Source organism: Elephantulus edwardii, unplaced genomic scaffold (genome assembly GCF_000299155.1).
Source record: "Elephantulus edwardii isolate Elephantulus edwardi_28Jun2011 unplaced genomic scaffold, EleEdw1.0 scaffold00103, whole genome shotgun sequence".
In the NCBI taxonomy this organism is placed as follows: Eukaryota; Metazoa; Chordata; class Mammalia; order Macroscelidea; family Macroscelididae; genus Elephantulus; species Elephantulus edwardii.
In genome coordinates this window covers 9,938,325-9,961,432 of record NW_006399853.1, presented here as the reverse complement: position 1 = coordinate 9,961,432, position 23,108 = coordinate 9,938,325, and the positions used below count along the sequence as shown (strand labels likewise).

Sequence of the window (23,108 nt, the reverse complement as noted above, 5' to 3'; positions counted from 1 at the left end):
ATGGGGCTTGTAAATGCATTAGAACTTGTCAACATATTATTTTACACTGTTTATGATCTGTAGAATTATGTCCTTCAGGCCCGTATTATATTTTTTGTTCTTTCAAGTCTCTTAAGTGGTCCATGGGTCAAACACCATTTTGAATGGCTATCAAAATCAGACATGACTTCTCAATGGTTACAGTATTCCTGCCCTGTGCTTTTCTGGAAGACTATCTCTGGACGTCTGGTGAAGCAGCACACTTTCGAGTAGAAATACAGCCTCTTCTTACCCTCCAGTACTTCGAGCACACAACCAAAAGCGACCTCTGAGTGAACGCACAGAAAGAGATGCTCTGGCAATTCTGACAAAAGATCGGTTTCGATTCCTCCTCAAAGATCGGCTCAGTATCCTGGAAAGAGAAAAGATTTGCAAAACTTTACGAACATTCAGGTTGTCGGTTAAAATTACCAACACAAGGAAGAAGAAAGGAAATTAAATAAAGGCCTCCCTTGGTATGCTTGAAATGTCAGATTCTCAAATAAGAGTTCCAGGTAAAAGGCAACAAAAATACACTCTATAGACAGCTGGCCACAGGTGTTTGCTATGAAGCTATGCAAGATAAAAACCACTGATGACAGATGATAAAAGCTTGTACTAATACTACATTTCAAATGTAATGTGAAGGAAGAATAGCGTGAAACACAATGTATAAGAACTTTGTAAGCAAACCAGTGAAAATGAAAATAAATAGAAACAATCGATTCACCTAGTTTCTCCCAGCTGAAGACATGAGCACCAACACTGTCAGAATTTTCAAGCCCACAGAACTAAGGAGGGGGCTAAGATATGGCTTGTGATATACTCTTCTGTGGCAATTTGTTTTGCTTTTATTTTTTCCCCCCTCAAGCAAAATATTTGTTAACACAAACAGAAACCACTGAAGGTAACTGCACCTCCTTGATGCTGTCTCCTTCACACTCCATGCAATGTGTCTCTCTGTTCAGGAGCCCTCGCGGAGCAGAGTATCAGAAGCAAAAAAAAGGTCAAGTATCTTCTACACCACAGCAGCAACACTATCAAAAGAATAACTTTCTTCTTCCCTCATAAGAACAACAACAAACAAAAAAAAGGCAAAGACATACATTTACTGTTTACTAAGAAAAGCAGATAAACCCTGCTTTTGTCTTACCTGCAAATCACTTATTTCAGAGGTAACAATCCACACCTTCAAGATGCCCGTCACAGAGAGCGCCACCACAGTGTCCTCTAAACCAAAAAAGGGACAAACAGGCAAGGTCACAAACACAACAAGCCTCCTTCCTACTGCTGAGAAGGCCTGCTTCAGGAACGCAAAGGACAGCATGTTTTACAAGTAGCATAAAAGCAGAATTCTGCATTTGATGGCACAATAGAATTCAGATTTCAAAAGTTTCATAGAGCTCACAAAATGTACCATTCATGGATAAATTGTTTCTGTTTCTTCAATGTTTTCATTATTTTGAATCAACAATGAATGCCCTTGATTATTAGGTAAACAAAGAAAGTCTGTTCATCAAAATGGTCACCTGTGTTTATCATGAACGATCCCAGTCACTGTGTTTCTTCAAGGTTTGCACTTCCCTTACCTGCCTCCCACCGGCCCCCTCTGCCTTCTACACATTTGACTGTACATTCCATCCTCTGCATACTGTGATTAAAAGAAATACATGATATAAAATCTCAACTCTTAAGTTCCAGTGAGGGGCCATGAACACTGGAAGCAAAGGCATTTGAAAGCTGTCTGACAAATGCTTCAAAGTGAGGAAGAAATGTGTTAAAAATTGTGTATCTTCTCCACCAATCTGACATAAGCAAACTTCACTAGCTCATCTCAAGCTCAGTCTTCTGTTAGCAAAAGTAAACCTTAATAAAAAAAAAAAAAGTAAGCCTCCCTTAATGATGTCTGGGAATTCAAGGGGAAAGGGGGTGAAGGGGGAGGGTAAGGATGGGTCGGGGTGAAAGCACAGGGTTGCACAATCTCGCGGGTGGAGGGAGGCGGGAAGGATCGGGTGAAAATACAGGGTGATGATGAGTCAGGTCCAATGGTAATTAATTTTATAAAACATAATGTATGAGAATGAGTCTACGAAACACAACGTGAATGAAGAATAGTGTGAAACATAATGGACGTGCACTTTGTAAGCAAATCAATAAAAAAATTTTTTTAGACAAACCTACCTTAATGAGACTGTTATGAGAATTAAGACACCACAGATACACTTGACGCCAACGAAATCTTCAATCAAGATTGGGTATTGAAAGAACTATGTTATCTTTCTATTAGATACTCAAAGCTTGCATAATTTCACAGGCACAACATAAAACATTGGCTATATACTGTTTATGACATTCGTCATGATTTTTGTACAGAGAAGCTATAGCAATTACTCACTGTAATTGTTCACTTATTGTCAACAACAATAAAAATGCAACATACCAATAATAGTTAAAATTCTAACAGATCCACAGACAAATATACAGGAAGTGAAGGGTTTAGTAAGTGCAGAAACATGTGTAAGTATGCAACACTGCATCCCAATAACATTTAAAATTACATTGACCATACAAAATTTTCTATTAAAATCACATTCTGTTCTGTTCAGACAAAGTGTAATCTTCAAACCGTGAAAACTGCTTGGTCACAAACACAGTAAGCTTTTAAAGAAAGCATTGCCTTTAACTAGGACTAGAGGTGAACATGCTAATAATGAGTTCCCTATTGTTTGGAAAATTAATTTCACTTGCACTTTTCATGCTTGTATAAGGCAGTAATCCTCTACTACGCCTGAAACAACTAGTTTTGAAGAAACCTGTTCAATTCTATTTTTCCAAACAGACCTGTCTACAGAACTCTCCTTTTTCACTCCCACCTGTTAACAAACCTCAGACAAAAACCCCTAGCAACTCCCCTGAGAAATTTTCTAAGTCCATTAGATCCATTTCCAAAGTCACTGCTCTTGCTAAGACCTGTACCGTTCTCGGCTGGGCTCCTGCACGGATATCCTCACTAGTCTCCTCTCATCTAAACCATTCTCAATGTCTTCCAAGTGATATTTAGTCTCTCATCCATTCTTATCCAGAGACCATCTATCACCCACAACAGCAGCAGCTGGCAGGCTCTGAACAGGCCGGGTCAAATTCAACTCATTGGCTGTTCTTATAAGGGGAGGTTAATTAGAACAGCAGTTGCCATCAAATCAGCTCCTCCAACTCACGGTGAAACGTGTGTCACGGTAGAGACATGCTCTGCAGGATTTTCAGTGGCTGGTTTTCTAGACGTAAATTGTCAGGCTTATCTTCTGAAGCACTTGACGGTGGACTCAAACATCTAACCTTTTGGCTCACAGCTGTTATTTGCTATCGAGTCGAAACTGACCCAGAGCTGACTCTCCAGAGGGTTTTCATAGGCAGTATAACACATTGTAGGGGATTGCCCTTTCTTCTCCCAGGGAACATCTGGTAGATTCGAACCGCGTGGCTTTGGGATTGCAGTGCAGCTTTTTACCACCAGACCACCAGAGCTGCCTTTTTCACAATACAGGGCACTCACCATGTGCAACACTAGGGCCACCTACTAGAATGTAGTTAGGCGTGTTCGCTTGCTGTCTGTGACTGCTTCCGGACTCCACCAGAAGGGCTGTGGGGCTGAAACACACACTGTACGGTCTGCAGAGTCCGAAATATTTAGGATGGGGCTCTTCACAGCCAAGTCCGCCAGCCCCTAACCTTCACGGTGAAATCCTGGCTCCCAGATGGTGCACGAGCTCCTTCGTGATCTTGCCCCTGCCAACACTGCCAGGCTCACATTCCCCCAGTCCTCCTTTCGTACTTCCTACCCCAGAAAAACAGCACTTCAGAGTTCCGCACACACGACTACATTTCAAATGCTTTCACACCTTTGCAAAGATTGTGTTCTCTGCCAGAAACTTCCTAATCTGCATGTCTGCCAGATGAATTTCTCATCATCCTCCAAAACCTAGAACAGATTTCATCGTGTCTAGATAGCCTCTCCCAGGCCCTCCGTCACCTCCTCTGTCTCACTAATTTCTCTGGACTATTCCTCCACCTTGTTCGCTTATCATTCCCCTTTACTAGAATTTGAGGCCCTAAAATAGTACCCTTTTGATGCTCAGATGACAACTGGCACACAAGCAAAACTGGCCCAATAAAAAAGCTATGTACTCATTTCTGACCTTAAAATGATATAAAGGGAAACTCCCATAAAAATGAAAACCGTTTCCATGAGCAGAGATTGGGCTACACAGTGGGTAACACAATTGCCCTGGAGTCCAGGTGGCCGCTCACCAGCCACTTACACGCTCTGGGAATGGAGGCAAAGACTCCACCATCCTTAACCTCTACCTACCTACTCGGCTAGGTTATGCCTGCCAACAGTGGACACCCACCGAGCACCGTGAGAACAACACACGTTATTGCTTGTAAGCTAGCAAGGTGCTTGACATTAGAAGCTCTTGGTAACTAATCTCCTGGTAGAGGTTTGACACACCAGACTTTACAGGAGATTATTTATCCATGAACCATTTGGGCAGGGGGAATGCTCCTAGAAGGGTTTAGAGGAACATACACTAGATGCTCTACATGGTTGTTGTTAATTGTTAGGAGCTGCTGAACAGACTACAGTGAAATGGACCCTAGGAACAACGAACGCATCAGACCCATGCCCCGCGGAGCACCGTCCTCGTGATCTTGGAGCGGCGTAAGCCCATTGTTACAGTCATAACTATTCTTCTCAACAATTTCACTTCCACTCTCACGTTTATTATTGAAAAGGTTTTCCTTGCGAGTGAAGAAAGGATACTAATGCTAACTAAGCACTGACGAGTAACTTTGATTCCATTTAACTGTGTGTCGTTTCCTCCATTTTAATTATCTGTATATGAAATGGGAACACTTCCTATGCTACGAATTGAGTTACAAAACCAGACTCTGGAGAGACGAGAGACACAGAAGCAGCTACAGTTCCATGATACCTCCAGAAAAATGACCCCAACACTCCAAAAGCCAGTCATTGTCTTAATGCAAACAAGGATTGCTTCATGGAGGAAGGCCACAAATTACTAAAATAACTTTTTTTTTTTACATAGAGCAATATAGGGTTTTCAGGTGGATAGAGTCAGTGACTGGGGTAATCGGGATGGGTGTGTTAGAGGCAGTGAGATTGGCACAGGATAGAGCATGGCTTAGGGCAGTTGTACATAGGGTCGCTATGAGTCGCAAACGACTCGACGGCACATAACAACAACAACAGAGCAATATAATCAATTAACATTAATCTATGCTAAACCATAAGGTGGTTCACAGGGAGTTCTGGTGGCCTGGTAGATAAATCAGCTGTGCTACCAACTCAAAGGAATATTGTTCAAGTTCACCAGCTGCTACAAAGGAACAGTGTAGGCATTCTCCTCGCTTATGATTTACAGTCTCCAAAAATTACTGCAAGGGTGGGCTCTGGGCTGGCTGTGACTGGACAGCAAGGGAAAGCACCACCAGAGGACTTTCACAGGTCTGACACTTACAGTAAGCTATAACACCATCAAGAAACATCATGTTGGCAAAGACAGAGAGGGTAAAGAAGCCCCTCAGTGAAATGGACTGGCACAGTAACACCCACAAGGGGCTTGAACATGACAGATGGTAATGATTTAAGATAGTGCAAGGTTCAGATCTGCTGTTCATCAGATCACTCTGGGTCACAGTTGAAGGCACCTGACTATAACACTGGACATTAATTAACTGGCCAGTAAGTCACAGCGCTGAAGTTTCTAAGAAAGCATCACCCACTAACCTTGTGTTCGGTGAGATCGTATAATGCTCATGGAGCTAATCCAGTCCGGCGATATCTTTGATACCAAGGAGTACAGCACCTCGAGACTGGTGGCATCCACGACGAGGATTTCAGGGTAATGTCCGTGGCATAGGAGCCTTCCTTCGCGTTGGTTTCCAACGGAGAACTGGTAGAACTAAAGTCAGGGCAAAGAAAACAGCATCTTACAGGCTCTCCTTACATTTAGATACTTGATTGACATGCAGCCCTCAAGCTGACCACAATATTCTCCTAAATAGTCAACTTTTTCAGGAATATTTCCAGACATGCCCTATTTGTACAGGCTATACTTATGTGTATTTATGCACACAAACAATATCAAGATAACTGTGTAACAATTTAAAATAGTTAACAAATCCTTTTTGTAACACCCTTTCTTCCCTTTGGAACTCCTTTGAGACCGAACGCATGCATTTCTTTTTAACCCTCTAGTATCATCTGTGTTATGCAGATGACACAGCCTTGCTTGCAGAAAGTGAAGACTTGACACACTTACTGCAGAAGCTCAGTGATGTCAGCTTTTACTATGGGCTACATCTCAACAAAAAGAAAACAAAAACCCCTCACCTCTGGACCCGTAAGAGACATCACGATATTGGGAAAGAGATCGAAATTGCCAACAATTTCATCGGACTTGGATCCACAGTCAACAGTCACGGCAGGAGACGTCCAGAAATCAAAACACATGCTACATTGGGGAAATCTGCCATAAAGAACCTCTCTCCATAGTTCTAAAGAGCAAACAAATCAGTTTAAAGACTAAGGTGCACCTCAAGCAAGCCACAAGCTTTTCAACTGCTTCCTATGTAACTGAAAGTTGCACAGTGACTAATGATGACAGAAGAATCAAGGCCTTGGAATTGTGGCTTTGGCAAAGAATATTAAACTGTCAGAAAAAAAAATAACCCCAAACAAATCCATCGTGAAGGAAGGGCAACCAGAGTACTCTTTACAGGTAAGCATGGTGACACTTTGTCTCATGGACCTTGGACATATTTTCATATGGAACCTGTCCTTGGAAAGAACCCTCATGCTGGGAAAGGCAGTGGGTCAGCAAAAGAGAGAAAGACCCTCAATGATACGGACTGACACGCATGTGAACATGACAGAGAGCCCGAGTACAGTGAAGGGCAGGGCAAGGTTCAGATTCCTTCTTCTGAGTCACTATGCATCGTGGGCAACTTGGTGGCACCTAACGATGACAACGACGATGACTAATATGTAAAACTTTGATGGCCAACTCCAGAGGGAGTTGCTCTGTTAACCCAAAGGGGGTGTCTCTGGCGGTGCGAATCAACTCTGAGGAGACAAGTAATCTCCTCTCGTGTAATTTACAGTCTCTGGAAGACCTGCTGGAAGATCAACCTGATGGTTCTGACTCAATGACAATGGGTTTTGAGTAATTAGAACGGGTCTGTAGAATGAATAAATAAAATCAGCTTCATAAAAAAGGCAAATGAGTACTGTAATGACTTTCTCATTCTCTTTTTCTCACACACACACTCTCACACACAGGAGAATTTTAGATGGATGGAATTGGTGAGTATAAGATTATCATTATTAGTTGGTGACCAAATAAAATTGGGTAAAGGATACTTGATGTGGAAATACATTACAAGAAGTGTGTATGGATAGACTAATTTTTGTGGCAAAGTAGAGTATGATACAGCTGCGTAAAGCACTCGGGTAGCATGTATTTATACTTTATATGGAAGGAAAAGAAATGAAGCATCAATACAATCATGAACTGCAAGATTCACATATTATGATCTACTCAAAAGGATAAGATGAATCTGTACCAACCACAGAGGAGAGGAAGAATGATTATCAAAGCAAAATTAACATCCTTATCACAGTCTCCAAAAAACAGTAACTGTCCTAGCAATAGATTCTCCCAACGAATTGTAAGAAGACGAAGGCGCCTGCCCTGCCGGGAAGCATATTCTGCTGAGAGATGGCTATCATTCTAAACAATACAGATGACCTAACGCAGGGTCTGATAAACTGTAAACACTAAATACATGCTAAATGTACCAAAGCATTGGTTCCTAAAATGTAAACCAAGATTTTTCAAATCATAAAATTACACAATACCAAAAAAGTATTTAAAGATAACAAACTCAAGACATTTTAATGAGAGTAAACTGTCCACAAACTCAACGTATCTACATCATTTTAATAACCCTTTTCTCACCCTAAACCTTAATGCTTCAGTTCACATAACAATGAGCAATATATATCCTTTAAATCAAAGGATTCGACTCATGTCCTAATGACAATGAAGATAGATTTTTATTTTTCAGTGATGAGTGAAGTTTATTTTTTTAATTTTATTTTTAGATTTCAATGAAAGTTTACAAATAACTTGGATTTCCATTCATTCGTTGTTATAATTTTCCTCCCTGACCCCTTTCCCCCTACTACAGTTCACTTTATAATTTGGGGAAAAAATTCTTTCATTGTGTTACACAGTTCCCCCCCCCCAGACCACTTTACTATGAAACTCTTATTCTAGACTCTTGTCATGCCAATAATATCATATATTCCTTTTATACAGTTCTCGCCCTCATCTGTTTGAATGCTGTGTACATTATTTATGCCCTCTTTTCTTAGTTTCACCCCAAACTCCATATCAGTCCTGTTCTATGATAGTGGCATTATGCAGTATTTGCCTTTTTGTGACTGAGATAGTTCACTCAGCATAATGTCCTCCATGGTCACCCATTTTGTATCATATTTCATGAGTTCTTTGGTTTTCAGTGCTGCATAATATTCCATTCTGTGAATATACCACAGCTTCTCTAACCATTCATTTGTTGATGGGCACTTAGGTTGTTTCCAACTCCTTGCTATTGTGAACAAAGCCATGATAAACATGGGTGTGCATATATCTGCTTGGGGAGCAGTTATGGTTTTTTTAGAGTATATTCCCAGTAGTGGAATTGCTGGGTCAAATGGTATTTCTATTTGAAACTTTTTGAGAAAGCATCATACTGCCTTCCATAGTGGCTGCATCATTTTACACTCCCACCAACAATAAATAAGGGTTCCAGTTTCTCCATAACCTCACCAGCATTTGTTGTTTGCTGCTCTGTTAAATTTTGCTCTTCTTACTGGGATGAGATGATATCTCATAGGTGTTTTGATTTATATCTCTCTTAGAGCTGGGGATTTTGAACATTTCTTCAATTGTTTGTTTGCCATCTGAATGTCTTTTTTGGTGAAGTGTCTGTTCATATCCTGTGCCCATTTTGCAATTATGCTGCTTATCTTTCTCTTGCTGTGGCGCTCAAGAGTTCTAGAAATTCTATATATCAGTCCCTTTTCAGACATGTCATTATCAAATATTTTCTCCCAGTCTGTGGCTTCCCTTTTTACCCTGCTGGAGAAGTCTGATTTGAAGGAGTGCAACCAGAGAGCCCCTTAAACGCGAAAATAGGGAGACTCATCTTGCTTTTGGAATATTTTCTGGGAGAACTAGACCTTGGAGAGAAGCATCATCCTCGGAAAGGTAGAGAGTCAGCAAAGGAGAGGAAGACTCTCAGTGAGATTGACCGACATATTACAGATTGGGAGGAAGGTAAAGATAGAACAAGGTTCAGATCCATTGTGCACAGGGTCTATGAGTTAAACAGCACCTAACAACAGCAACAGCCTTGAGCACTATCAAGCTGATAACTCAAAGTCTAGACAGGAACTCCGGGGATAACTCAGAAATGAGGAGAGAATGCTTAAACAATACGTGTGTGTGTGTGTGTGTGTGTGTGTGTGTGTATACATTTAAACAATGTGTCTATCCTTTCACAGTAGTGAAAGAAAATGAGAAAGAAGTGCCTATATGTTATGTCTCAATAAATACAAACATGAGATCTTTGACCGATCCTCGATCCCATTAAGAACACAAATAGTATTTTTTCCTATGTTGTCATTTCCTCATTATATAATAAAGAATAAGGTAAAGTTGAGAGACTTTGGCAATTACAAAAGAGGAATGAAAAAATACAAGGACTATAACCAAGAAACAATGAATTTCTGTGTAACACCCAACATATAATATGAAACAGTTATCTCTTCTGAAGAGTGGGAACATCTTCCACACTCACCCCCCAAAAGTAACCAAGGGCTTTCAGAGCAAGTAATAATGTAAAGGACACAAACCCCAAAAGAGGCTACGTGGTGTCAGTCATGACTAGAATAATGAAGGTTCTTAGCAAAGTCTCCCCTTGTCCCACCTCATGAAGAATATTTTCACGGTTCCAACTGCAGGCTTTACTATCCTCCCACAGTGATTTTTTTCATTAAAAAGTTGAGGCTCAATGTTATATTGTTTAAGATTTCATTTCTGTAATAAATTGTGCTGTCTTGAGCATTCATGACGGCAGACACTTACCTGCATGCCAGTATGCGTGCACGCCAACTTCGTGAATTCAATGCATCTGCCATCACTCACATCCCAGAGGCACATTTCTCTACAAAACAAAATAAGCAATAGTTCCCTATAAATCCCCATTCAGCTCCATCTCAGTGGCGTCACATGAATCCCCTAGTAGAACTAACGCATTTCACAAAAAGCTTTGTGAACTTAGTACTGGCACCTGCAGGCAGGAAATCAAGAGACGAACTGCATTGGGAAATTCAGCTGTCAGGGACCTCTCCAGAGCAACGATGTCAGACCGGAGACTAAAGTGCACCTAATGTGGGTCTTCACAATTGTGTGCTATGCATCAGAGAGCTAGACAGTGACTAGGGATGACAGAAAGAGAACTGATGCCTTTTAGCTGTGGTGCTGGAGAAGAGTGCTGACTATACCATCGACTGCTAGGAGAACCAACAGGTTTGTTCTGGTGAGGGTGAAGCCAGGCTGCTCCTTGGAGTCAAGGATTCTGAAGCTTCATCTGACATATTCTGGGTATGTTGCAAGTAGGGACCAGTCCTTGGAAGAGGGACATCATGTTTGGGAGAGTGGAGGGATAGCACAGGAGAGGAAGACCCTTGATGAGATGGATCAATTCAGTGATTGGGGTAGGGAGAGTAGGTGTGTTGGAGACAGTGAGATTGGCACAGGATAGAGCAAGGTTTAGGGCTTTTGTACATAGGGTCACTACGAGTCACAAGAGACTCGATGGCACCTAACAACAACAAGCACCCAGTACTGCTGCTTGTCAAAAATGCCAGTCCTCTTAGGTACCATTCTAACCCCTCTTTGCCTTCATCCAGTCTCTCTGGGCCTGTGCTAGGATTTATTGCCTTACATTACTAACAGTACATTTAATTTATATTTAAGTTCTTAGCAAAATAAGAAAAATAAGCTTAGAAAAATAAGCACTGGGGAAAAAAATCTCAAAATTTACATTAACTGGACCCCAAACATTTGCAGACTCAATTCTCAGCTTGAATTCTCTCCTTACTGCAGGCATCTTACTGAGTGTAAATAAAAAGCAAACAAAAACTTGTAGCTTTTCTTGAGGATACTACATTAGCAATCTTAAGTGTCAGTAAGCCTTGTCTTTTATTGTTGTTTGCTTACAAAGTTCGGTTTACATTGTGTTTCACACTATTCTTCATTCACATGGTGTTTCATATAATCATTATAACGCTTTGTCTTTTGAAAACAGACACTTAAGAACAGACAACAAAATCCATAAAATGCCATAATTTTCATATTAGTTTTTCTTGAAAACATTGGTTTGCCTATCTTACATGGACGCAAGCATTTTTCATACGCATTTCTTACATGTACGCAAGCACAGACATAAATTAATTTATACACATCTTGTGTAAATGATTCCTTAGTTGATAAGAAGATAATATGTGTTAACTGACATAATTTGTTCTCTCTTTTTTTGTTCAAAAAAGTTTGCTTCAAATGCTAGAGACAGGAAGACTTCTAATAGAGTTCTTTTATCAAGTTGCCTAATTATCTTCAATCATATATTGTCTACACATGTCATCATCAAAGCACAAACAGGACAGGCCTTACAACTATGGTTGTGTGCCATTGACTTGATTCTGACTCACAAGCACCTGATAAAAGCAAGGTCACAGAGGCCCCACCGCATCTCCAAGGCTGCAGCCTTTACAGAAGTAGATGGCCAGGTCTTTCCTCACACAGGTCAAAGTAGGGTTGAACCACTGACCTTTCAGTTAGCAGTGAATCACTTGAGCATCCTACCACCAGGGACCCTGGGACCTACAGCTATGACTGAGCAAAGCCAACCACATTCTAAGCCTTCGGAACACACAGTTATGTAAGCATACTGACACACACACAATGTAACTACAGGAACTCTCACTCGTCTTCATCTTCAAACTGCTGTAGTGTACCTTCACCCAGGTGTTTTACTCATCTGACCTTGGTCCACCTACTCCAAGACAGCCTTGGGGTGAGGGAGGAAGTTCATGATCATGTTTGATTTTTACAATACTTTGAACTTCTCAAAAACAAGGCAATGACAGCTTCATAAATGATAATAATCACTGTTGTTCTTGTCGTTATGTGCTGTCAAATCAGAACTAACTCATAGCTGACCCTCCAGCAGGTTTTCTGAGGCAGTAAGTCACATGGGAGAAGGCTGCCCATCTTTCTCCTACACAGCAGCTGGGGGATTCGAACTGTGTGCCTCTGGGCTGGCAGTGCAGCTCCTTACCACTAGGTCACCAGAGCTCTCTACAATAATCATTCATAGAGATAACTTCCTAGCTTTAATGTTTAATATTGGTAAACCTTAAGTAAGACAACTGAAAAGGTTTATGATCCTCCAAAAGAGGAAGTAAGAAGCACTGATGCTGCTTGCAACAGACTTCTTCCGAGGGAGGAAAACAGAAAAGAGAGTGAGACACGACTTACCCACTTTCAGATGCGCTCACGATGTACTGCTTGTCACTGGAGGTACATGCTTTAGACAAACAGGTGATTGAAGCCGTGTGACCAAACAGCAGTGCCCGGGGATTCACCTAGAAATGTAAAAATGTTCGTGTAAGCACCACTCTGGGGGTTGGGGGAGGGATAGACCTTATAACTAGCAATCCTGTTAAATTTACAACATGAATAGAGATGGGAGTGATGCTCAAAATGTTAAAATCAGTGAATCTCCAATCCACTTACGGCTCAGGAGCCACCCAGTCAAGCAGTTGTGAAGTCCAAACAGAAACTCCCAGAGGTTAATGTGACTTTCCTAAAATCCTGATGAAAACGATGAAGCCAGGAGTCAAACTCTTAAATCTAAGACGCGGATGAGTACAGAAGCCAGTGACAAATGTGGACTGATGTATATAGTGACCTCACTGTTAAAGCGACGGCATCACTGATATAAATACTAGAGTATTTATATCTCTGCAGACTAAAAAATTACAAATGACCTTAACATACCACTGATTTAGTGACATAGCTCCTCATGGTACTGATGTCTTAATACCCACTGTTACAAAATTAAGAAACCCTGGTGACTTAGTGGGTTAAGTGTTAAAGGCTTGATCAAAAGGTTCAAATTCATCAGATATCCCATGCGATACAGATGCTGCAGTCTGTTCCCGTAACACTTACAAACCAGAAATCCTAAGGGGCAGAGCTACTCTGTCCTATGGGGTCGAAACGAGCCAAGATCAACTCAACTGAAGTGGGTTTATTCTAAAATTTGGAGGCAATTTGCCCCCGAATTTATCTACTTGGTACCAAACGACAGTTATTTCATGACCCAGGTTATTGCAGGCTGTATGTTTTTTTTAATTTTTAAGTATTTGATACCAGTGCAACAGATAGAGATAGAGATAGAGATAGAGATAGAGATATATAAAGACAAAGAATAAATGCAATCATTGTAGTTGCTACCTGCTGCTGAGACTCACAGCAATCGTCGGGACAACAGAGAAGATCCGTCACCTATCGGGTGCCGGTTAAAGACCCACATATCCCAAATCCACAGCGAGAAACAGATTGTGACCAGTGTCTGCAAAGCCCCTCTGTACTCCTACTGGTGTACATTTTACAGTTTATTCTAATTTATTAGGGAAAAAAAGTCTATCGTAATGAAATCCTGACATTTATCTATGGTTCTGGTGTTAATTTCCTAAAAAAAGATGCATCTTGGGTATCTTTTGAATATATATAATCAAGAGAAAGATTTAATTATTATTCATAGTTAAAATGGGCCAAGAAAATTTTCCAAGACGTTCACTCACATTTTCTAACGCATCCCCTCTCACATCCATACAGAGACTCAGTAATGTTCCCTGGAAACACACTCTGAGTCAATTCCTTCATTTCTTCAGTAGATGTAAAGACGTAACAGTAACTGACTCGTGGTGATGAGCTGTACTCATTTTCTCCCAAGGAGCAGCTGGTGTATTTGAACAGTCATCTCTGTGGTTAGCAGTTCAACATATAACACACTATACCACTGCGGCTTATACACGAAGTATGTGGAAGGCAGCTGAGATGTTTCAATACTAGAAACCAACAGGACATATTTCACTTTAACAGACCATTTTAGCTAACAAAATATCACTCTTCACAAGTGAATAGAACCACAGACTAGCACAGATTATATTTATAGTCACAGAACGAGGTCTACACACTCTTAGAGGAACTGATTCACATAGAGTATCTTCACTGGGCAGAGGGAAATGAAAACAATCAAAAAGACATTTCTGGAAAATTCCCAAATACATCTGCAAACCAAGCAATATAATTGGAAATATTCTCAAGCAAAGAGATCATAAAGGATATTTCAAAATTATTTTTAACTGAGCAAAAATGAAAATACAATGTATCTCAATTTGGAAACTTAACAGTTTCCAATGTCTGTATTAAAAAAGAAAAACTTAAAATCAGTGATTTAAGCATTCACTGTAAGAAACGGAAAAAATAAAACCCAAAGTAAGCAGAAAATAACAAGAGTCTAAATCAATAAAACAGTAAACAGACATGCAATAAGAAAAAAGCCAATGAAACCAAAGCTGGTTTTTTTTTTTTTTTTGTAAGGAAAGTCTGCTGTTAGGGACCTCTCTAAGGTACTCAGGAGCAACAGCGTCTCTCTGGAGACTAAGGTGCGCCTGATACAGGCCATGGTATTTGCAATTGCTTGTTATGCATCAGAGAGTTGGACAATGACTAGGGAGGACAGAAGGAGAGTGGATGCTTTTGAGCTGTGGTGCTGGAGAAGGGTACTGAATGTACCATGGACTGCCAGGAAAACAAACAGATTCATCTTGGAGAGGATTAAACCAAGCTACTCCTTGGAGGCAAGGATTCTGGGGCTTCGTCTGACATACTTTGGACATGTTGCCAGGAGGGACGGGTCCTTGGAGAGGGACATCATGCTTGGGAGGGTGGAGGGACAGCGCAGGAGAGGAAGACCCTCTATGAGATGGATTGATTCGGTGACTGGGGTGATCGGGATGGGTGTGTCAGAGGCGGTGTGGTTGGCGCAGGATAGAGCAGGGTTTAGGGCTGTTGTGCATAGGGTCGCTATGAGTCGGAAACAACTCGACGGCACATAACAACAACAACAACAACAAATGTTTTTTTAATTTTACTATTTTTGTGTGTGTGTCATCAAATCAGCTCTGACTGTTACATGAGGAAATTTTCACTCTTTCTCCAGCAGAGAATCTGGTGGATTCAAACCATGCACCTCTGGGAAAGCTGGTGTTTTTTTTTAAAAAAGGTAAATAAAATTAATAAACCTCTAGCTAGAATAATAAAAAAAGAGAAGACAATCAGTAGTATCAAGGAGGACATAGAAAAATACACTATAAAAAAGGACAGAAGAGATAACTCTAAAAATTTATAGATATTAAAATAATAATAAGGAAATAACCTATTTGATGACAATTTTATGACAGTGAATTTAACATCTAGACAAGGATTTGGCAAATCTTTTCACAAAGGATTCTGTAGCTCACATATGGTCCAAGTTGCGAATTTGACATTGTTAGCTTTTTTTGCTAGTTTTTGCTTCCAACTCTTAACAAAATCAAAACCACTCATAACTCAAAGTGTTCAAAAACTACTGGCCTCTGACAAATGACCAGGAAAATGTCTCTGAAGGAAACAGATTACAAAATTTGACAGCAGAAGAATAAATGGAAAATCTATACATCTCAATATATTGTAAATAAACTGAATATGCAGTTTAAAGCCTTTGCCAGGTAAAAGCTCCAGGCTCACATGTATCACAGGTGAGCTCCAGGAAACGTTCAAGGAAGGAGTCATTCCAACGCTACACATCTTTGTGCAAAAAAAACCAACAAAACCCAAAACAAAAAAAAACAAAACACAAAAACAGAGAACAAGGGAAAATTCTCCAGTTTCCTTCTTTCAACTAACATTACCCAGATAGCAAAACCAGACAAATGTTCTAAAAAGAAACTAAGGCTAATTGACTTCCTAAACACAGACTGAAAACAAACTACAAGCTCCCCCAGATAAAGACAGCCGAGGACGCAGGACTGGGCTTCCACTCCTGAAACAGCGGGCCTCAGAAAACCCTAGGATCTGAGGAAAGGGAACATGCATAATATTAAAGGTGGAGCTCAGATTGGTAATCAGTGGGCTGAGGATGGCACAGAACAGGACAGGGTTCAGATCTGTTGTTCATAAGGTCGCTATGAGTCACAGGGCACTGAACAACAACAACAACCGATTCCAGGAATATATAAACAATGATACATCCTGGCCAGGTAGAGCTTATCTCAGAAATGCAAGGTAAGATAATCCTTAAAGAATAAAGGAGAAAACCCGCATCATCATCTTGAAAGATAGAGAAAACTTTTTTACAAATCTTAACAATGAAGAATCTCTAAGCTAAGAATAGACAGGGATGTTAACTTGATAATAGCAATCAAGGTCATTCCTTTAACATCACCACTGAGTGGTGACCATGGGCACACACTGCAGGAACACGGAAAATAGAGTGTATGCCTCAAATGGGAGAATGTATGAACCGTGAATTACATTGTAATAAAGCTGTGAGCCAATATAAGTATTCCATAAAATCAACTGCCTTAAATCCACAATCCTTAGTTCCTATGACCCCATTTACTCCTTTCCTTTCTGCAAATAAAGTCCTGAGAAAAGCTGTCCAAATAGGGAATAACAGGCATGAAATTGGAGAAAAGAAGAATAAACCTCGTGATGTTACACTGAAGTTGGAGATATGAATGTGAATTTGGGGGAGGAGGAGGGGGGAGAGAGAGAGAGAGAGAGAGAGTGTGTGTGTGTGTCTGTGTGTGTGTGTGTGTGTGTGATGTGTCTACTTGTTTCCCCATCCAATGTGAGGGCCAGGGAGCAGAGCACGCTGAGCAAACCTTAGCTGTAAGGAATGACAATGGTTTTAAAAATTAAAAAAGAACATTAAATCTTCCCCTTCATACTGCTCTCGTTGCTGCTAGGTGTTGTCAAGTGACACCATGAACAGCAGATCAGACCGTGCTCTGTCCTGTGCCATCCTCATGATGGGGACGGTCTTCACGGACGTCTCTCACTGCTCATCACCATCAAGTCGGAACTGACTCACTGCTGACCTTCCAGCAGGCTTTGAGAGACTGTAAATCGCACAGAGCAAACCGCCCATTGCTTTCCTGTGGAGCAGCTGGTGGATTCGAATGCCTCTGTGTTGACAGCTCTTTACAGACTAAGCCACTACCTATAGTGTCTTTCATTTAAGTTATTGTTGTTACGTGTCAAGTGAGAACCAACTCACAGCTGACCTGCCTGCAGGATATCAGAGGCAGTGAACGCCATGGGAGGAGACTGCTCCTGCGGAGCTGCTCATGGATTTGAACCGTGTGCCTCTGAGTCGGCAGCACAGCTCCTGGCTCACGAGATCACCAGAGCTTGCTTTCACACAAGTAGGATCATACCGTTACTTGTCCTTTTTGATGATCACAGCATCACGTGCTCATGGTCGATCTTTACAACTTCATTTTTCATGATGATTGAATCACATTCTATTGCACAGAGGGGATCCCTGGCGGCTTAGTCTACAGAGAGCCGCACTGATAACCCAAAGGTGGCACCTCTCTGACGGTTCAGATCCACGAGGAGCTGCCCAGGAGAAGGAGAAATCTCTTCCTATGTGATTTCCAGCCGTGGACGCCCAACGGGCAGCCAGCAATCCTGCGATGCCGTGGATGGGCAGCGTTTAGTTCTGATGTACACTGAATCCCCAGGGGACGGAGACAGACTCTAGAGCGGCTAAAAACAACATCACACGCTAACAACCTTCTCACATGTTTACTGATCATACACCTTTTTTTGAAGGAATGGCTATTTTAGGCCTTAGTTTAGTTTTTAGATGATTTTCTTTATGCTATTAAATGAGGTCATAATCTTTTGAAAAACTCTTAAATATTACATCACTCAGGAACATAATGGAAAAGTCTCAACGAGATGGAATGACACGGAGAGGCATCAGCGGGCTCTGCACGGAGCAGAGATGGTGAGGATGGCACAGGGTCAGGCAGGGGCTTGCTCTGCTCTGTACACAGCTGCTGTGCGTCACAGCCACCTCCACGGCTCCTAAAACAGCGTGGCTATTACACACGGGAATAGCAAACAGTAGCACAAGTCAATGCTAATGAAGAATGGAACCCATCTAGATAACGACAATTTTAATCAAAACATATTACCCAGGTAATGCCGTGAGCCCAGCTATATATTCCTGGGTGGTGCTACTTTCTCATAGTTTCTGATAAGTAAGCCCGAGGCAGACTCACTTCCAACTCTGCTGACAGGTCCCAGAGACATATCTGTCCATCGTGGCATCCTGTTACGATGGTGGCCCCGTCATCTGTTAGGAGGATGGTCGAAATACAGTGGGTTGGCGCTTTTCGACCCCAGAGAACGATGGGCAGAACGAGGCTATTTGCTGCCATTGTGCTTCCAAATCTGAAACGTTATAAACATAATGCTGGTTAGGACAGTATTTCTGCTGGAAACACGGTACATAACATTAGAGACCCAACTTGTATAATTTAGGAATAAGTATATTCCAGGTATTAGATTTGAGCTGTGTAAGCATTATTCCCAAATAAGAATCACTACACTTATACTAAGGACTTCCAGAGTCAGGTCCTCAAAAAGATAGTAAGTTTTTACTCCAGGAATTCACATTTCTTAAATATTACTAGTGAAATATTAATGGTGTCAGGAGTTTCTATCTACTAAGCATGTCACAGTTTATAAAGCACTTTTCTATATTTGATTTCATTTTGATCCTCAAAATACCATTTTAAGGTCTATAGGACAACTTAGAGGCAAACTTCATCTCCCTTAGAACAGAGAACTAGTAAGTGACAGAGTCCACATATAAATCCTGGTCCTTTGACCCCAAGCTGACAACTACTTGTACAGAAAAGACAGATCAAGAAGTATAAAACAAAAACAACAACAAAAACAACAAAAAACCCAACCAAACAAAAACAAAAAAAGTGTTCTCAGAAAGTCTGCACACAGAGATGGTATCTCTGCTTCTAAGTGATAATTGCAAAGACTATTCTAAGTGTCCGGAATTCTTCTAAATACTTGACAGTCTCTTTCTCTGTCTCACACCCCCCCAAACACCCACCCCACTAACAAGTCATGAACTGACTTTCCTCCCCTGAAGACAATGCCCTGATTTGAAACTTCTCTGCTTTAAAGCCATCCATTTGTGATCTTTTTAACTACAACAGCACTAGGAAACTGAGACAATGAGGAATCTTCTGTACGTGAGCATGTCTGAAAATTCTTAATATAGAGAAGTATGTGGGTGGGAGGTGGGGAACGTAATCAGATGGCAAGGTCTATCATGACATAACAGTATAAGACAATCAGAGTCTTTTAACAAAGCATGGTCAAGACTTAAAATGAAATTGCCAACCAGGTAAACCTACATCTAAATAATGGATTTAAAAAACAAGCCAATTAGCTAGGATATTAACTATTTAATTAGGCAGATCATAGAATTTCATATTTTAGTTTCTAGAAATTGAATGAATAAAGGACACATGAAAGTGGCACCACAAAGTTCTTTTATTTTGTTGTTGTTGTTATGCGCCATTGAGTCGCTTGTGACTCATAGCGACCCCATGTACAATAGCCCTAAACTCTGCTTTGTGCTGTGTCAACCACACTGTCTCCAACACACCCACCCCGATTACCCCAGTCACTGAATCAATCCACCTCATAGAGGGCCTTCCCCTCCTGCACTGTCCCTCCACCCTCCCAAGCATGATGTCCTTCTCCAAGGACCGGTCCCTCCTTACAACATATCCAAAGTATGTAAGACGAAGCCTCAGAATCCTTGCCTCTAAGGAGCAGCCTGGTTTAACCCTCTTCAGGATGAATCTGTTTGTTTTCTTGGCAGTCCATGGTACCCTCACTCCTCTCTAGCACCACAATTCAAAAGGCATCAATTCTCCTTCTGTCCTCCCTAGTCACTGTCCAACTCTCTGATTCATAACAAGTGATTGCAAAGACCATAGCCTGTATCAGATGCACCTTAGTCTCCAGAGAGACACCATTGCTCTTCAGTACTTTGGAGAAGTCCCTAACAGCAGACTTTCACATCACAATACGTTTTTTAATTTCCTGGCTACTGGTGCCAAGAGTGTTGACTGTGGAGTCAAGCAACGAAAGCTGTGAACAATCTCAATCTCTTCACCATCCATCCTGATACTGGCAATTGGTCCAGTGGAGAGAATCTTGGTCTTCTTTATATTGAGCCTCAATCCATATTGAAGGCTACAGCCCTTGACCCTCTGCAGCAAGTGCTTCAGGTCCTCCTCAGTTTCAGCAAGCAGGGTTGTGACATCTGCATAACACAGATTGTTGGTAGATCTTCCACCGATCCTGACGCCACTTCTCCTAACAGAGCCCAGTTAGAATCCATCAGCTACTGCGTGGGAGAAAGATGAACAGTTTCTTCTCATGCAATTTAAAGCCTCTGGAAACCTACTGGAGGGTCAGCTATAAGGGAGTTCCAACTTAACAGCACGTAGTTGTTTGTTGTTAGAGGGGCAATATAAATCCAAGGATGTCACTTTTAAACCATCAGAGCTAAACATGTCTACTTAACAGTTAATAATCTATTCTTCATTTTCCAACATTACCACTTAGTGTATGAAGGAAATAAAAATATATTTAGAAAAGGTTTCTGTTAAATGGGGGGGGGGGGAACCCAACAAGTGACATAACATTATTCAATAGGGTTTAAAAAGATAAACTATTTTCATGGTAAAGGCCAAAAGTAAAAATGATTGAGCAAAGTACTAGAAAAGCCTGATGTTACTTTGAATCAAAACTGTGGAATCACTGTTTTACTAATCTCCGAAATCCAGAACTATTTATTCATATTTTCCAATTAATATATACAGAGAGAATGCAATCTTGCCAATTTTGGTGTAATCTTACAAACAGACCTGTTCTAAGACTGTTGATGAGCTGCTTCTAAGACTATTGTTGTTGTTAGGTGCCACTGAGTCAAGTAGGACTCATAAGCGACCCTATGAGCAACAGACTTGAAGCCTGCCCTATCCTGTACCGTGTGCATCATCTCGGACATACTTGAGCCCACAATCCATCGCCTTGGAGGTCTTCCTCTCCTTCAGTGACCCTCCATCTTTCCAAGCTTGATGTCCCTTTCCAAGGATCAGCCTCACTTAGCATCTTATCCAAAGTATGAGAGATGATGCGTCATCACCTTTGCCTCCAACAAGCACTCTGACTGCACTTTCTCCAAGACATACTTGATCGTTCTTCTGAAACTCTATGAGAAATTCAGTATTCTTCTCAGCACCACAACTGAAAGCCATCAATTCTTCTGTCATCCTTATTCACTGTACAGGTCTACGATGAGTAGTAGTGATTGAGAAGGTCATGGTCTGAATCGAGCACATTGCAGTCTTCAAACTGACATCATTGCTCTTAAGTTTTTTAGAGAGGTCACTGACATCAAATTTATCCAAAGCATTATGTCTCCTGAGCTCCTGACACCAAAGGTGTTGACAGTTCATCCAAGAAGGATGAAATCATGGACAGCTTCAATCCTTCTCCATCTATTATGAAGTTGCCTGCTTACTCCGTAGTAAGGATTTCTGTTTTCTTATTGTTGAGACGTAATACACACAGAAGACCTTATACACGTCATAGTCCTTGGTCCTCTGCAGCAAGCGTTTAACATCCTCCTCACTTTGAGCAAGCAAGGTTGTGTCGTCTACGTAATGCAGGTTGTTGATGATTCCACTGATCCTGATGCCACATTCCTGTTCATGGTGCCTCACTTCACAATTATTTGCTCAGTAAACAGAATGAATAGATATGGAGAAAAAATGCATCCCCAGTGCACACCCTTTCTGATTTTAAACCGCTCAGTGTTCCCTTGCTCAGGTCAGACAACAGTTTCTTTTTTTTTTTTTTTATTATTTTTGTGTGAGTGTACCATCAAATCAGATCTGACTGGTACAGAAGGAGATTGTCCCTCCTTCCTCGGCAGAGCATCTGGTGGATTCGAACCGTGCAACTCTGGGATTGTAGTTGCAGGTCCTTGCCACTAGGCCACCAGAGCTCCCCAGACAACAGTTTCTTGATCTCTCTCTCTATTTTTTATGAGCACAATTAAGCATTCTGTAATTCCTATTTTTCTCAATATTAGCCATAATTTGTTATGATCCACACAAATGCCTTTACATAGTCAATAAAACATGAACAAGAATTCTTTTATGGTTCTCTGTTTTGAGCCAAGGTTGTAAAAGCAGAAGAATGCCAAGAACACACAGTTTGTATCAAAATTTGATATGAAATTACATTTACAGACTAGCTACCAAGAAAGGATTTTTTAAATGGTAAAGAACTGGACACATATACCAGAAGTTCTTGATTAAACTTCCTGGTTTGCCATTGATTATGCAGGCTTTAATCCTGTCTCACCCCTGACACTTTATTTTCTCAATTAAAGAGTTATTTGTAAAACTAATTCTAAATCATTTTAAGCTAAAAAAAATTCACAAAGAACAGGAAGTTCGAGATAAACATTAAATCATGCCTTCTGATTACATGGATTCCATGTATTTTTCTATTCCACTGAATTCGCCTATCATCAGCTTGCATATACAGAGAATAAAACTTTGCTTCCATGAATAACAACAGTAAAAACAGTAATTGAAGGAGCACTGCATTTTGAAGACCCATATTGAAAATCTGGTTTTTCTGTGTGATCTTAAAAAAAAAAAATTACTCCCCAACGGCAAAACACAATAGTAC

The 23,108-nt window shown here is 40.9% G+C and overlaps 1 protein-coding gene across 2 annotated transcripts in view; it reads right to left on the bottom strand.

Annotated features, from left to right (window-relative positions):
• WDR7 (WD repeat domain 7) overlaps positions 1-18,746 on the bottom strand; it is a 349,149-nt gene extending 330,403 nt beyond the window's left edge. For both annotated transcript variants that reach the window (XM_006891734.1, XM_006891735.1), the window contains exons 1-6: positions 18,584-18,746; positions 12,714-12,820; positions 10,257-10,335; positions 5,828-6,002; positions 1,172-1,248; positions 272-391 (exon numbers count right to left, since the gene is read on the bottom strand). In XM_006891734.1, coding sequence (XP_006891796.1) covers positions 272-391; positions 1,172-1,248; positions 5,828-6,002; positions 10,257-10,335; positions 12,714-12,820; positions 18,584-18,742 — 717 coding nt within the window. In that variant the 5' untranslated portion in view covers positions 18,743-18,746. The remainder of the gene's footprint in view (positions 1-271; positions 392-1,171; positions 1,249-5,827; positions 6,003-10,256; positions 10,336-12,713; positions 12,821-18,583) is intronic.
• Between the last annotated feature and the right edge of the window lie 4,362 nt (positions 18,747-23,108).